The sequence below is a fragment of the Meles meles genome, chromosome 6 (genome assembly GCF_922984935.1).
Source record: "Meles meles chromosome 6, mMelMel3.1 paternal haplotype, whole genome shotgun sequence".
NCBI lineage: Eukaryota > Metazoa > Chordata > Mammalia > Carnivora > Mustelidae > Meles > Meles meles.
In genome coordinates this window covers 118794464-118807273 of record NC_060071.1, presented here as the reverse complement: position 1 = coordinate 118807273, position 12810 = coordinate 118794464, and the positions used below count along the sequence as shown (strand labels likewise).

The following is a 12810-nucleotide window of genomic DNA, read 5'->3' as shown; positions in this document are numbered from 1 at the left end:
ATCTTACTCACAAGCCTGGCCATTTGCTGCTGGCTCTTGAGAGGGGGGCCTTGATTCCACCTCATGAAGGTCTCTCCCAAGATGCTCAAAACATGGCAGTGGGCTTTCTTCAGAGCCAACAGAAGAGACCAAGCAGAAATGTTGAGCACCTCTTGGGATCTCGGAAGTCACACACCCTGTCTTCTGCCACTCCCTACCTGTCACCTGGACCAGACCTGATTCACGGTGGGAGGAGAATACACTGGGCGTGAATGCTAGGAGATACGGATCACTGGGGATACCCCCAGGATTCATCAGTTGATATTGCCCACAGAAACAAAGGCTTTTCGGGGTTTTCAACACATTTTGGTGTAAGGGAGTCCTTAAGACCAGAACATTTGAGAGCTGCTAGCCTAAAGGAGTTGATCATATCTTAAAAGGGTCTTTGCCTCTTCTCCTCCTCCTTCTTTTCCTTCTAGTTTTTTTCTCTTGTTGCTTATAGTTATACCAGCACCTAGCTTCTTGCTCCATGAACTTGGGGGACACTGCCTTCTAGCTTTGTTTCTTCTGAATTGCAATTTATTGGAGACTCCCTGTAACCCTAGTTTGTTGGGTCTTTTGCTTGGCAATGCTTGGGGCCTGCTTCAGTTCTATTCACCCTCTGATCAGGCTCCATGAACAGTCCATGCCTCCAAGAGGGGGTCACCAGCAGGCAAACTTGGGTCACTAGTGGGCAAAGTCGACCAGCTCTGAACAAACGGCCTAAAGGCGGTGGGGAGAGCTGTGAGTGAAACGGAACAGGATCCCTGCCCTTGTCTCTGCTGTTCCTGGAGTTTTCTGAAAACCCTTATTGCACTCACTCCCCTGGGGGTGTCAGACAAGCCTCCGTAGGAGCAGAGGTTCTGATGCTTTGTACAGACCTTCTCCTACCTGTGTTGTAGAAGACAGTAAAGAGAACCATGCACTGTGTGCAATTTTATTTAAAAGAGTGCCAGAATGTTCTTGAGCCTCTCAGTCTGGTTTTTTTTTTTTTTTTTTTTTCCCGTCTTTGTGTTTCTTATCGGAAATGAAAGAAAACAGCCAGGGGAGATAGGATCTCAGGTCAAGAAATCCTAGCAGGTAATTTGCGAGTTGAAAACAAATCTCCCTTGAAATGAATTAAGCAGGTGAAGGGGATTCCGCTTCAACTCTAAAACCACACCTTATCCTGGCCTGGCAAATGACTTCCTTCCAGCCCCAGGCAAATCCCAACTTCCACCCACTAAATGCCTGCAGTTAATAAATGTTAAACAGCAACAAAACCCCGAAGTGGAAAAAGGAAGACTGATGGAAGGCCAAGATACCAGAAGGACCGCTTGAGAACCCTCCATGGGAGCTGCATCCACAGAAGGAACTTTCAAGCAAGGAAGCAGGGCCTGGGCTGGGGGTGTGTGTGTGTGTTGGGGGTGGGAGTGGGGTGTGCCCACGACATGACTGTTTCAGAACATCAGAGCCAGGTAAATAGCTGACTTGACTTAAAATGACTGTTTTTCTTGATCAGACCTGCCCACTTGATACCACGAACCACATTCAAAGCCTTCAAGTTGCCTGAAACCTCCAGAATCTGGTACCGTGCCCTGATACGAGTCATGCCTCCTGCTAAGGACACCAGGACTGGAAAATCCCAAACTCAGGTCCAGATAAGTCTGCTGAGGGTTGGCAAGGAGGTTCGTAGAGGTCCGGGGAGAACGGCGAAAAAGAAGCATCAAGTTATGCTCGGAGGAATTCACGCAGCATCACTGTTTATTCCCATTTTACAAAACAGAAGACTGAGGCTGGGAGAAGTCAAGCGGCCCCACGAGCTAGTCAGCAGCAGAGCGGGGAGAGAGACTCGTGGGATAAATCGTAACAACTGTCATTTGCTGAGCACATTTGATGAGAAAGGCGAAATACCTTGTGCTCTGTGCATGTTAACTTTTTCATTTCTCGGGGGTTACTTCCTTTCTAAAGAAGTGAAACTGTTTAACTGAACTTCCTGCCATGTTGGAAATGCTCTGTATCTGTACTGCCCGGTCCCATGAGAGTCACCAGCCCCATGTGGCTATTGAGCACTTGAAGAGTGCCAAGTGGGACTAAGAAACTGAGTTTTTTACTTTATTTCATTTTAATTGATTTAAATTTAAATAGCCGCACGGCTGGTGACTACTGCATTGAACAATGTAGCTCTAGGAGGTTCAGAGTAGCCTTTTTTTTTTTTTAAAGATTTTATTTATTTATTTGACAGACAGATCACAAGTAGGTAGAGAGGCAGGCGGGGTGGGGGTGGGGGGGTGGGGAGCAGGTTTCTTGCTGAGCAGAGAGCCCAATGCAGGGCTCGAACCCAGGACCCTGGAATCATGACCTGAGCTGAAGGCAGAGGCTTTAACCCACTGAGCTGCCCAGGCGCCCCAGTTCAGTAGCTTTTTAAAAAAGCTTTCGAAAAAGGGTTGCCTGGGTGGCTCAGCAACTAAGCTTCTACCTTTGGCTGAGGTCGTGATCCCAGGGTCCCAGGATTGGGCCCTGCATCAGGCTCCCTACTCAGCGGGCAGTCTGTTTGTCCCTCTGCCTCTCCCCTCATTCATGTTCACTCTTTCTCTCTCTCGAGTAACAAATAAAATCTTAAAAAAAAAAAAAAAAAAGCTTTCAAAAACTTGGTAAGTGGAAAGGCAAAGGTTGCATCCCAGGCTGACAGAACCCAGAGCTCCTGACATTTTCTTCTCCCCTCTGCTCCCCAGTGAGGTAGCCTGCATTTTGCAAAATGAGAGGCCCTGGGAAGGAAACTGCTGAGACAGTATACAGTCAGCCAAAAATGCAGCCAGGCCCCCTAAAGGCCAGGTCTGTACTTGAGTTTGATTTTTCTGACTGTGTCTAGAGGCCCCCACAGAGGTGCCAACAAGTGGTCCAACACCCCAGCTAGATGATCGAGACCCTGCACCAGCCGCTTTCTGGAGCTTACCAATAGTGGCCCAGTTAATGGAGGCTTCTATGACTCATGGGTCCCAACCCTGCTATTTAAACATCAGCATTTCCTTTTTTTGGGCTTAAGACTAATTGGTATAGAGGTGGTGAGTTCCCAGGCCCGGCCCCACCCTGCTGAAACATGTAGCCCTCAAAGGTAGAGCTACCATCCACCATGTGTCTGAGTGCAAACGTTTAACCCGAGCCAGCCCGTCATGCTGTCGTCAGCTTCCCTCTAGCCTCCTGGTTTGCATCCCTGAACATGTCACTCCCCTGCTCCAAAGCCCCCAGAGACACCCCAGGATGCTCAGAACAAACGCCAAAGTCTTCCTTCCCTGAGCCGGTCCCACCCACTTCTCTGACCTCCTGTCCCAGGCCGTGCCTACCATTCACTCTGCTCCAGTCCCTGATCTCCTAGCCGTTCTTCAACACTTGTCACCCTTGTCCTCATCCCAGGCCTGGAATGCTCTTTCTCAGGCTTGAATGTGGCTCACTCTCTCTTCATTCAGCCTCTACCCAAATGTCACCTCTTCAGAAAGGCCTTCCTGACTCCACTGTGTGCAACAGAGTGCACCCCCACCCCGATCTCTCTCTACCTGGCTGTATTTTTTTTCCAGGTACCTATCACTAGTTGATATATGTATATATCTACATACACACATGCATATTTGTTGTTGGTGCTGGTTGGTCGGTTTGCCTACTGTCTGTCACCCCCACTAAGATGCAAACAGGGTAGGGATGGACATTGCCTTTTTCACTCCATATCTCCAGTGTCTAGAATAGAGTCTGGCACGTAGGTGCTCACTGAATATTTGTTGAAGGAATCTATGAATAAATGAATGCACGTGTGACTTCTTACTCTGAGCACAAGGGGGTGCGGAGGGGTGGGGAGGCTCAGGCTTGGCTCACTCTACACAGATCAGGGCTTCCATGGCTTGGATACTGAACCATGAGAAACAAAGAGATTTGTTGGTTTAATTTCTTTTGCCCTGAGAAAGTTAAAGATCACAGATAATTCAAAACTCAGTGCCAAGTTCTCTATTTATAATCAAGGAATTCTTCACACAGAGGTAAACAAGAGCAAAGGACTGACAAGTGAACTGTGGGAGGAGAATGATGGGAAACAGATTGAGGAACCTGCGTGCCTTCAACAGGCCTGGGTTCCCACCAGCACCCACTCAACCTTGGATCCAGAGAACCCTTAACAATTTTCAGTTCCAGGGTCATTTGGGCCAGGCCACCCAGGTAAGGGACTGTTGGGAGCAAGTTGGGGATTATAAGCAGACACCAGCAGGTAAGTCCGATCTCTTTGCAACAATGCTATCATTCAGCCATCTGAAAGGTACACCCAGGACAGCAGGTGTTTCTCTAGAATGTCCAGGCTCATGAAGTTTCCCTAAGACCTGGATTTTGGTGGGGGGGTGGGGTGGATATATCCTTTCCTTCTTTAAGGTACTCCACAGAATTGTATCTCTTTCATTTCATCTCAAAACTTCAAAGAAACAAAATTAGCAGTGTCTAGAAGTGTCTGACGCACAGGAGGTAATCAGTAAGTACTGAATGAGTGAATGACAACGTCAAGGCAAAGTGAAGAATGATAGAGTTTAGCAAACCCTGATCGCTGGGAACCATGGGCTGGAACCTCAACTCCAGCTCCAAGGCCTCCGTTTCCCTATCTGTAACACTGACCTGGATGAGCTGGACTTGAATTTCCCTCCCAGTTCTGACACTCTCTCAACTTCTGAAAAATTGTATTACGGCTTTATTGTGGATTAGGTCTATCTAGCTGGTGTCCTACTGAAAGCAAGCCTTGCTGCTCTGGAGACCGTCCATTGTTTTTAAGCACCAGAGGTTATTAAATAGCAACTCTTCCAAAATATTTTTCATGTCCTTCATGAAAGAACGTTCTGGAAGGTAGCCATCATCAAAATAGGAAGTAAAGCCAGGCTGGTGTTCCATTTAGCAGATAACACAGACTCGAAGTTCCTGTCACCCCATATGGTGATTCTGGGAGCTTGACCAGATTTCGGAGGTTTTATATTCAGAGCGGTAAGAAATCATCTCTGCGGCTTGTGGGATTTAGTACCTCTTTCCCTCCTTTCTGCAGCTCGGGGCTCTGGGTGCCAAGATAGGCTCCATGACTCTTTTCTCAGGGCCTCGGTGCAGCTGGTCTAGCGTTTGAGGAGAGCTCGCCCCACTGGCATAGCCAGGACGCCCAGTGCTGGCTCAGGCAGCTCCCCTGTTCACTGCAGCATTTTATTTTAAGCTACATGGAAGCCTGTCACTTCCCTCTACTCTTAGAAGTGTCCTAAAGCACGGGTCCAGTAGAATTCAGACTCCTTCTCTACCTTTCTGACTCTGTTCACTGCGTTGATGCACCAGGAGGAGAAAGGACACCCCTGGTCGAGAGTCTGAGAAAAGAGATGGGACCGGCTTCTGTCGGGGAATCACCCTCGGCCTCAGTTTCCTCAGATGGGAGGTCAGAACGGAGTGCTGGCGGGTCGCCCTGCCTCTTCCAGCCTCGGCATCCACCCTGCCCCCTACTCCCAGCCCAGAGGCAGTGCCAGCCCCTTCCCATGAGGGAGTCACAGGGGGCATGTTATGTAACTTCCATCGAGGCGGGACTCCTCTTTTTCTTTTCTTTTAATGTTTTTAGGTACTCTAGGAAGAGAGAAACATTTTTATGATCCCAGTAACCAAACAACATAATGAAAATCATGGCAACCATCGGCCTCATAAAACCCATGGCAAAAGCCTCCCCATTCTCAAATAAGACCCTGGGAATTCCATGCTCTCTGAAGCCCTAAGTGGTCAGGACCTTGCTGAAGGCCTTGGGACGCCGGCTGATGGTTGATGAAAGGATTTTAACGCGCCACTGAAATTCTCTTTTCCAAAATAACCACTTTGAAACCTGTTAATTACAGACACACAACCAGCCCCAGCACCCCCAACAGGACCCGGGGCTTTCACCAGGGAGAGCCCAGCTCTGAGGCTGGCTGCTTCCATGACGCTACACATGCTTTGTGTTGGGTGAATTAGCTTCAGGAAGAGAATCCAAATTAATTAAAACCACATGGCCCCTCCCCTCATCCCCAGGCTCCTACCCCACCTCCCTCCCCTGGAGACAGAGGCCAGTTCAGTCTAATTTGGTCCAGTGTTTTTGTTTCCTAAAATCTGTCTTGGGCTCTGGGCCATTAATAGGTTGCAGCTGATTTTAATCTACATGAATCAGAGACCTCGCTTCTTTGGTTTTAAGGAGATTACAAATTGTGTGTCCCACAAACGGGATGGAGGGGAAAGGTCCTGGGGAGGGCGGGGGAAGGGGACAGATCCTGGAAGTCACAAAAACTCTGCTCTCCATTAAGTGGGTGGGTTTGAATGAGCCTGTGATCTCTCAAAGCCGGGGGAGGGGACTGAAGTGGAGGCGAGGGTCTTGCGGCAGTGACCCCATGGTAGGAAGACAGAACGCGGGCCTGTGTGAGCAGAATTAAAATCAAGGGTCTGGAGGAGTGGAGAGGTCTCTACTCACCTATCTTCAACACATCCATTTCCCAAGTTTTTCCTGAGCACCTATCCCGAGCTAGAACAGGGCTCTGTAAACCATGGCCTGTGGGCCAAATCGGGCACACAGCCTGATTTCATAAATAAAAGTTTTGTCGTAACACAGCCAAGCCCATTTGTTATGGATCGTCTATGGCTGAAAATATTTACTCCGTGCCCCTTGTCGGTAAACGTCTGCTGACCCTCAGCGGGAGAAGCACCCGATAGCTGTTGCACTTATGTGACGATAAAGGACAGGACCTTTATCGTAGGACCCACTCAGCTCCCACATCATACCAAGACCTAGTTCTTTCTAAACATCACTCTTCAGTGTCTTCATGTCATTTAAACGATGGCAGTAAAGAACAATGCCAACAGTTATGCCGCTCAGTTAAGGGTTTAAAGTACTCGCCCCGAACTGCCCTACACTTCCGCTTAACAGATGAAGGAACAGAGTCGCTGAGATTAAGCAACTCGCCGAAGGTCCCATGGGAAACAGCACCGTTAGGAAGAGTCAGGCCTCAGTCCGTCAGATGATGGTGATGAAAGGAGCTGGGGGGCTTTAACATGAGACTACTCCTTACATGTGTTTTACTGGCCATTTGCAAAGTTTTCATGTATGGGTCTATAAATAATCCAGTGAGAGGGTCAAAAAAATATCCATTTTTTAGGGAAAGGTGTGTAGTACTAAATCTCAGTGGATGGGGATAAGAATCGGGCCAGACCCCTTGAAAAGTGCCTTTATCCAAGGCCCAGTGGCTGGTGAGTGTTGGGGGTACTCAGTGTAGGACCTTGATGAATTTCACCTGGTCAGGAACCCAGGCTGCCCCACACACTCCAGTGTGCCAATAAGATGGCCCTTGGCCTTCAGGGACCTCCAGGCTAGCAGAGGAAGACACAAGGAGGGGGGTGTATTATGATTCCATGACACGCACAGTGATGGAGGGGTACATGGGATTCTTGGGGAGGACAGAAGAGAGGAACCCCACCCTTCCCTAAAAGCAACCCCCTCTAAAAGGAAACCTGATGCCAAAGTTACTGGCTGGAAATGCAACCAGGCCCCCTTCCAAGGATGTTGGGGCAAAGCAATTGTTGGGGTTATTGTGGGGCCGGGCAGGGAAGCCTAAAAAATCAGCATCCTCCCAGGGCCTAGTCTTGGCAGCAAATGGATGGTACCCAGGAAGCTGCTGCCTTGGAGCAGGAGGGGCAAGTGCATGTCTCTTCCTACAGGAGCCCATTTCCTCCAGGGCTAGGCCTGGCTCCATGGGGAGACCCTTCTAGCCAAGGAAGGGCAAGTCCCAGGCTGTGATCACAGTTGTCTGGAGAACTCTGGGAGGTGGCTCTGTTGGCCCTTGAACAGAATCACAGGTCAACAGAGGTCTACACTAGCTTGCATAGAAGGTTAACTCTATGTAAGGGTCCCCAGCAAACAGAAGCCGAGAGGTCCTATGAAAGATAACAATCTATACCTCATTGTCTCCTATTCCACTGCTGCCTCAAGGTCTTTTTTCTTTGGCAAGCTTCTTCCTGAACTTTAAGCATTGTTTCAAAGGAGTTTCAGAATTCACTGAGGAGTCCTGGGTCCTAGTCTTTTTAGTGATGAGATTTTGTGAATTGCTTAAGGGCGATGGAGGAATGCTCACGGAGCAGGGCAAAAGCCTGGGAAGTGATCCCATTGGCATCTTTGGGTCCCAGCATCATAGGAGCCCCACGCTCAGAAACAGCCTGAAGCAGGGCTTGGACCTTGGCTTGTTAGAGGAGAAGGAATGGCTCCTCTTGCTTCTACCTCCCAGGGCGCCTCCTAACACACTCCCCGACTGGTACTCTTTCTTTCCACCAGCACCAAAGATTGTGGGTGTGATCCTCAGAGCTGTGTTGTGTCTAGACTTGGTTTCCTGATAGGTTTGGGCTCTCTTTCATGGAACCCGACGGCCAGGAGATTGTGCTACTCCTTCCTTGAGTGTAGACTACAGGAAGAACAGAGGCTCATGACCCTCACAAAGGTGCACCAGGAACCCATGTGTGTTCAGGGCAACTGATCCAGCGAGGTACTATACTATGTTGAAGAACAACGCTGGTTCCGTTGACTCTAATCATGGCTTCGTGTCCCTTGATTGGAAGAGAATGCATTGTGGTTAATTAGCAGCCGCTGAGCATTTATTATGATCTGGGTGTCACATGGATGAATATATTGGTGAGATGGATGCTGAGGAGGTTGCATGTCAAGGAGTTTGTTTATAGAGTGTGGTTTCTCCCCACACTGAAGTGTTCAGCAATGTCTGCTCACAGGTACATCATGGTGGCATTGGGTCAGAGTCCCCAGCTTCACTGGGGCTGCCAGTCCGAGGACCCTGTATGATCTGGGGCCCTCATACAAGAGCAGAGTGCTTAAGTCAAGCTCTCCCCTTCCGTGCCACCACACAAAAGTGAGTCAGACGAAAGCAGAGTGAAAAAGCTCATAAACACTTCCTGGGGCCGGGCTCACAAATGAAAGCTCCAAGTGGAACAACAAGTTTAAAAACACATACACATGCAGGAATGTCCGGCTGCTATTGGAGGAGCAGATCGGGCACTAAAGTGGCTTTGGAGTGACGAAGGATGGAATGTTGCAAGTAGATCTCTACCTTCTCTCTCTCCCAAGCATATGAGGATCGGAAGTATGGATTAACACTGAAAATTGATTTCAACGGTCCTTTAAAAGACACAGGACAGGGGCGCCTGGGTGGCTCAGTGAGTTAAAGCCTCTGCCTTTGGCTCAGGACATGATCTCAGGGTCCTGGGATCGAGCCCCGCATCGGGCTCTCTGCTCAGCAGGGAGCCTGCTTCCTCCTCTCTCTCTCTGCCTACTTGTGATCTCTGTCTGTCAAATAAATAAAATCTTAAAAAAAAAAAAAAAAAGACACAGGGCAGTGGCTCCCCTGCATCTGCTCCCCCACCCTCTCAAAGTACTCTGTCCCTCAACTTCTGATGCCTGGAGATTTTGCAAAATTATATTGTGTGTCCTGTATAAACAGGGGCTGGTCATTAGTACAGGAAACGAACTTCACAAGCATCGCATGTGTACCAACCTGTGGCATGGGGAGTTGCCAAGATATTCTTCTGAAGATTTTCATAGACTCTTGAAACTTTCTTTCAGCTTCCCCTTCGCACACTTGGATGTGTGCACACACGTCATATGTGTGCATCTACCCAGACACAGAATTTCCCCTGTTGCCTCCAACACACGCGGACAGAGGTCTGCGCGCATACACCCACACACTCCGGTCCTCTAAACTTCCCATAGGTCCCCACTACGTCCACGTATAAATTCAAGCATCCAGGCTTTTTGCCCCCTCAGCCTATGCCCAGCACACAGGAACCCAGAGCCATAGTTACAGCCTGAAGGGTGCACACACACATGCGTGTACACACACACGCACTCACACACACACACACACACACACACGGAGCCACATTCCAACTGGTTCAGTCATAGCCGTGACAGGTCTGGGTCTGCTTTGCTATTGTTTCTCCATTGCCTCTAACAGGGCATTCATATCAAAGAGATTAACCTCTAGCATTTGCCCCAAGTCAGAGTGTTGGGAAGGCGTCTTTTTTTTTTTTTAAGATTTTATTTATTTATTTGACAGAGAGAGAGATCACAAGTAGGCAGAGAGGCAGGCAGAGAGAAAGGGGGAAGCAGGCTCCCTGCCAAGCAGAGAGGCTGATGTGGGCCTCGATCCCAGGACCCTGAGATCATGACCTGAGCCGAAGGCAGAGGCTTAACCCACTGAGCCACCCAGGTGCCCAGGGAAGGTGGCTTTTAAACATATGTGTGGATGGCAGAGTGAAAAGCAGGGATAGAGGCATGCCTTTGGGTCTCCTGCCTTGGTCTCACACACTAATGAGCACTGCTCTGGGTGGTTTAGGGGGTTTCTTTATTTGCTGTTCCATCTGAAACCAGGCTGAGAGGATGGAGGCTCAGCTGAAGACCTTCTGCAAGTCCTCTCTCAGGGCCCTGCTTTGCCTCCTCTTAAGGCTCCTGGTGTCCTAGGCCCACCCAAGCCACCTGAGTGCAAGGCCTGGGTGGGAGGCCGCAGCCACATGAGCGAAGACTAATCTGGGTAGAAATTCAAGGAGATGAAAAGAGGCCCTGAGGGACCACTCCCCTGTGGAAACTCTGCGGGACAAGAAGAGCTGATATGTAGAGGACTCCCGTCCCCTCACTGGACAGTGGGTAATGTCGCAGTGCATGGACAGTGGGGACACTGTCTGCATCGACAACAGGACTGGCTGCTGTATGACTTCGTCTTGTACGTCCAAGAGCCAGACAGACGTCATGCATCTAAGAAGTGAACCAGCCCGGAGCTGTCTCCACGGGTCGGGACAGGGGACATGCCGTCCCTCGCATCCTTTAGACACCGCCGTTCACTTGTTGGTAGGCACGTGCAGGGCTGCGACCGCTTTCACAGTGCTCCACTCTGCTGTCTAGAAGTCTGTGTACTTTGTCCTTGGCTACTGCCTGTCACCAGAAGTCCCGGTGTGCAAAAGTGATAAAAGCAGATGCTATGGTTACAAGGGGAGGGAATGAGTTTGTTGTGTGTGTGTGCATGATGTGGGGGTGGAGGGTGGTCCCATTTACTCTGGCTCCATCCTGATCCTTCCCCCAGCTCTATTTCAGGGACTCTCGGGGGAGGGGGGCTCAGTGGACCGCAGTTTGAAAACCATTACTATAACGCACACCCTTTCCTATGAGAGTTGTTGAACTTGAGTACCCAAGGACACACACAATGACAAAGAGCTGCTAGGCATTTGACAAACCTTTCAAGTTAGCCTTTTACATACTATTGATCTGGGTTGTGGCCCGTATTTGGTGCGGTGTACAGAATTACAGACCCCTTGCTAAAATTCTACACCGCTGAGCACAGGTCTGCAGCTCACAAATTGGGAATCACTGCACAGAAGCTAGAACAGCAAGAAGACCGGGGTCCCAGATGGAGTCATACTATGAAAGGGCTTCAGGGTCCAGTGAAGGAATTTGTGCCTGATGCTATTCGGCAGTGGAGAACCATTAAAAAGCCATGTGCAATTATTATTATTATATTATTAAAGCCTAGAAATGACATGATTGGACATGAAGCAGAAAAAAAAAATTACTCCTTTGCAATTAAGTCCCCTTACCCACCTCCAGTTGTCTGAGCCTCAACACCCGCTGTACCCACTGGGAGCAATTTCCCCCAAGAGCTTCCGGGTACGTGTCAGTCCAGACATCACCTTCCTGTCTGCATCATCACAGGGGCTGTCCGGCACGTTAGCACCCACTGACGTACACAGTGAACACGCGCCCGAATGAAGGAACGTGCATGCGGGTAAAGAGAGGGGGATTTATACCGTGTGCAGGCCGAAGTGAGGTGGCAGTCCTCAGTTTTGCCTCCCTCATTCCTAGACCTTCTCACTCCCATCCCCAACCCCCCGAACCCCTCAGAGAACTTGGTTTTATTTGCCAAGCCGGGAAACGCAGCTGGAGGTGGCACCCAGTACAGGTTTGGGTAATGAAGTCACCTTCCCTTTACCTTGTGGAGAACTGCGAGAGCTTTCAGTCCCCCAATCCATCCGCGCCTAAAATGAGGGGTCCTGCGAGCATGCGCCTACCGACCTCAGAGAGGGCCGTGGGGATGACGATGTAATTAGAGCCTGTGAATGCTTTGTGCTTCCTGGATGAAAGACAACACTCTTAAGTTTTATTATCTACCTACTCTGCTTTTTTATTGTTCCAGTTCCCTTCTGTTTTTCCTTTTGGGGGTCTGTGTAAACTTTATTAGGTATTAATTTCAAAAAAGGCCTCCTTGCACCTCGGAGAAGGATTTTATTTGGTGCCTCAGAGAATTTCTTTCCATAACCTGGACCCTCAAAGGATTCCTCTCAGTCAGAGTGAAAGCGGCCTCCGTGTATTCAGCTGCTCAGTTCGGTTCAATTTAACAAATATTTACGAAGCATCTACTAACATATGCCGAGCCCCCAGAGGCAGGGCAGGCCTGGGAAGAGGGGGAAGGTTGTGAACTTTGGAGCCAGGCCTCCTGAGGACTGAGCTCCAGCTTGGCAGATCTGTGTGGTCCTTCGAGAGCCTTGGTCACTTCTTGGAATCTCTGTTTCATCACCTGTAAAATGGAGATAATCCCATTCATCTCTCCGGGCAAAGTAATAAAAAGATATAAATCTCACAGCGAGTAGTGGGTGGCAGGTCAGTAATTTCCAGCTGCCCACCCTCTCCTTAGGATCTGGTCTCTGGAGAAGGGGGAGAGGAAGTGCCTCTACCTTCATTTCTGTCTAGTCTAC

At 49.4% G+C, this 12810-nt stretch overlaps 1 protein-coding gene across 6 annotated transcripts in view; it reads right to left on the bottom strand.

The window, feature by feature from the left end:
• Window positions 1-12810, bottom strand: part of RAD51B (RAD51 paralog B) — a 647202-nt gene that overhangs the window by 36368 nt on the left and 598024 nt on the right. For 5 of the 6 annotated variants that reach the window (XM_046006987.1, XM_046006991.1, XM_046006989.1 and 2 more), the window contains one exon: window positions 12333-12632. The exons of the other annotated variant lie outside the window; for it this stretch is intronic. In XM_046006987.1, the coding sequence (XP_045862943.1) occupies window positions 12475-12632 (158 nt within the window). In that variant the 3' untranslated portion in view covers window positions 12333-12474. Of the gene's footprint in view, window positions 1-12332; window positions 12633-12810 lie in introns of those variants that run through there. 6 annotated transcript variants of the gene reach the window in all.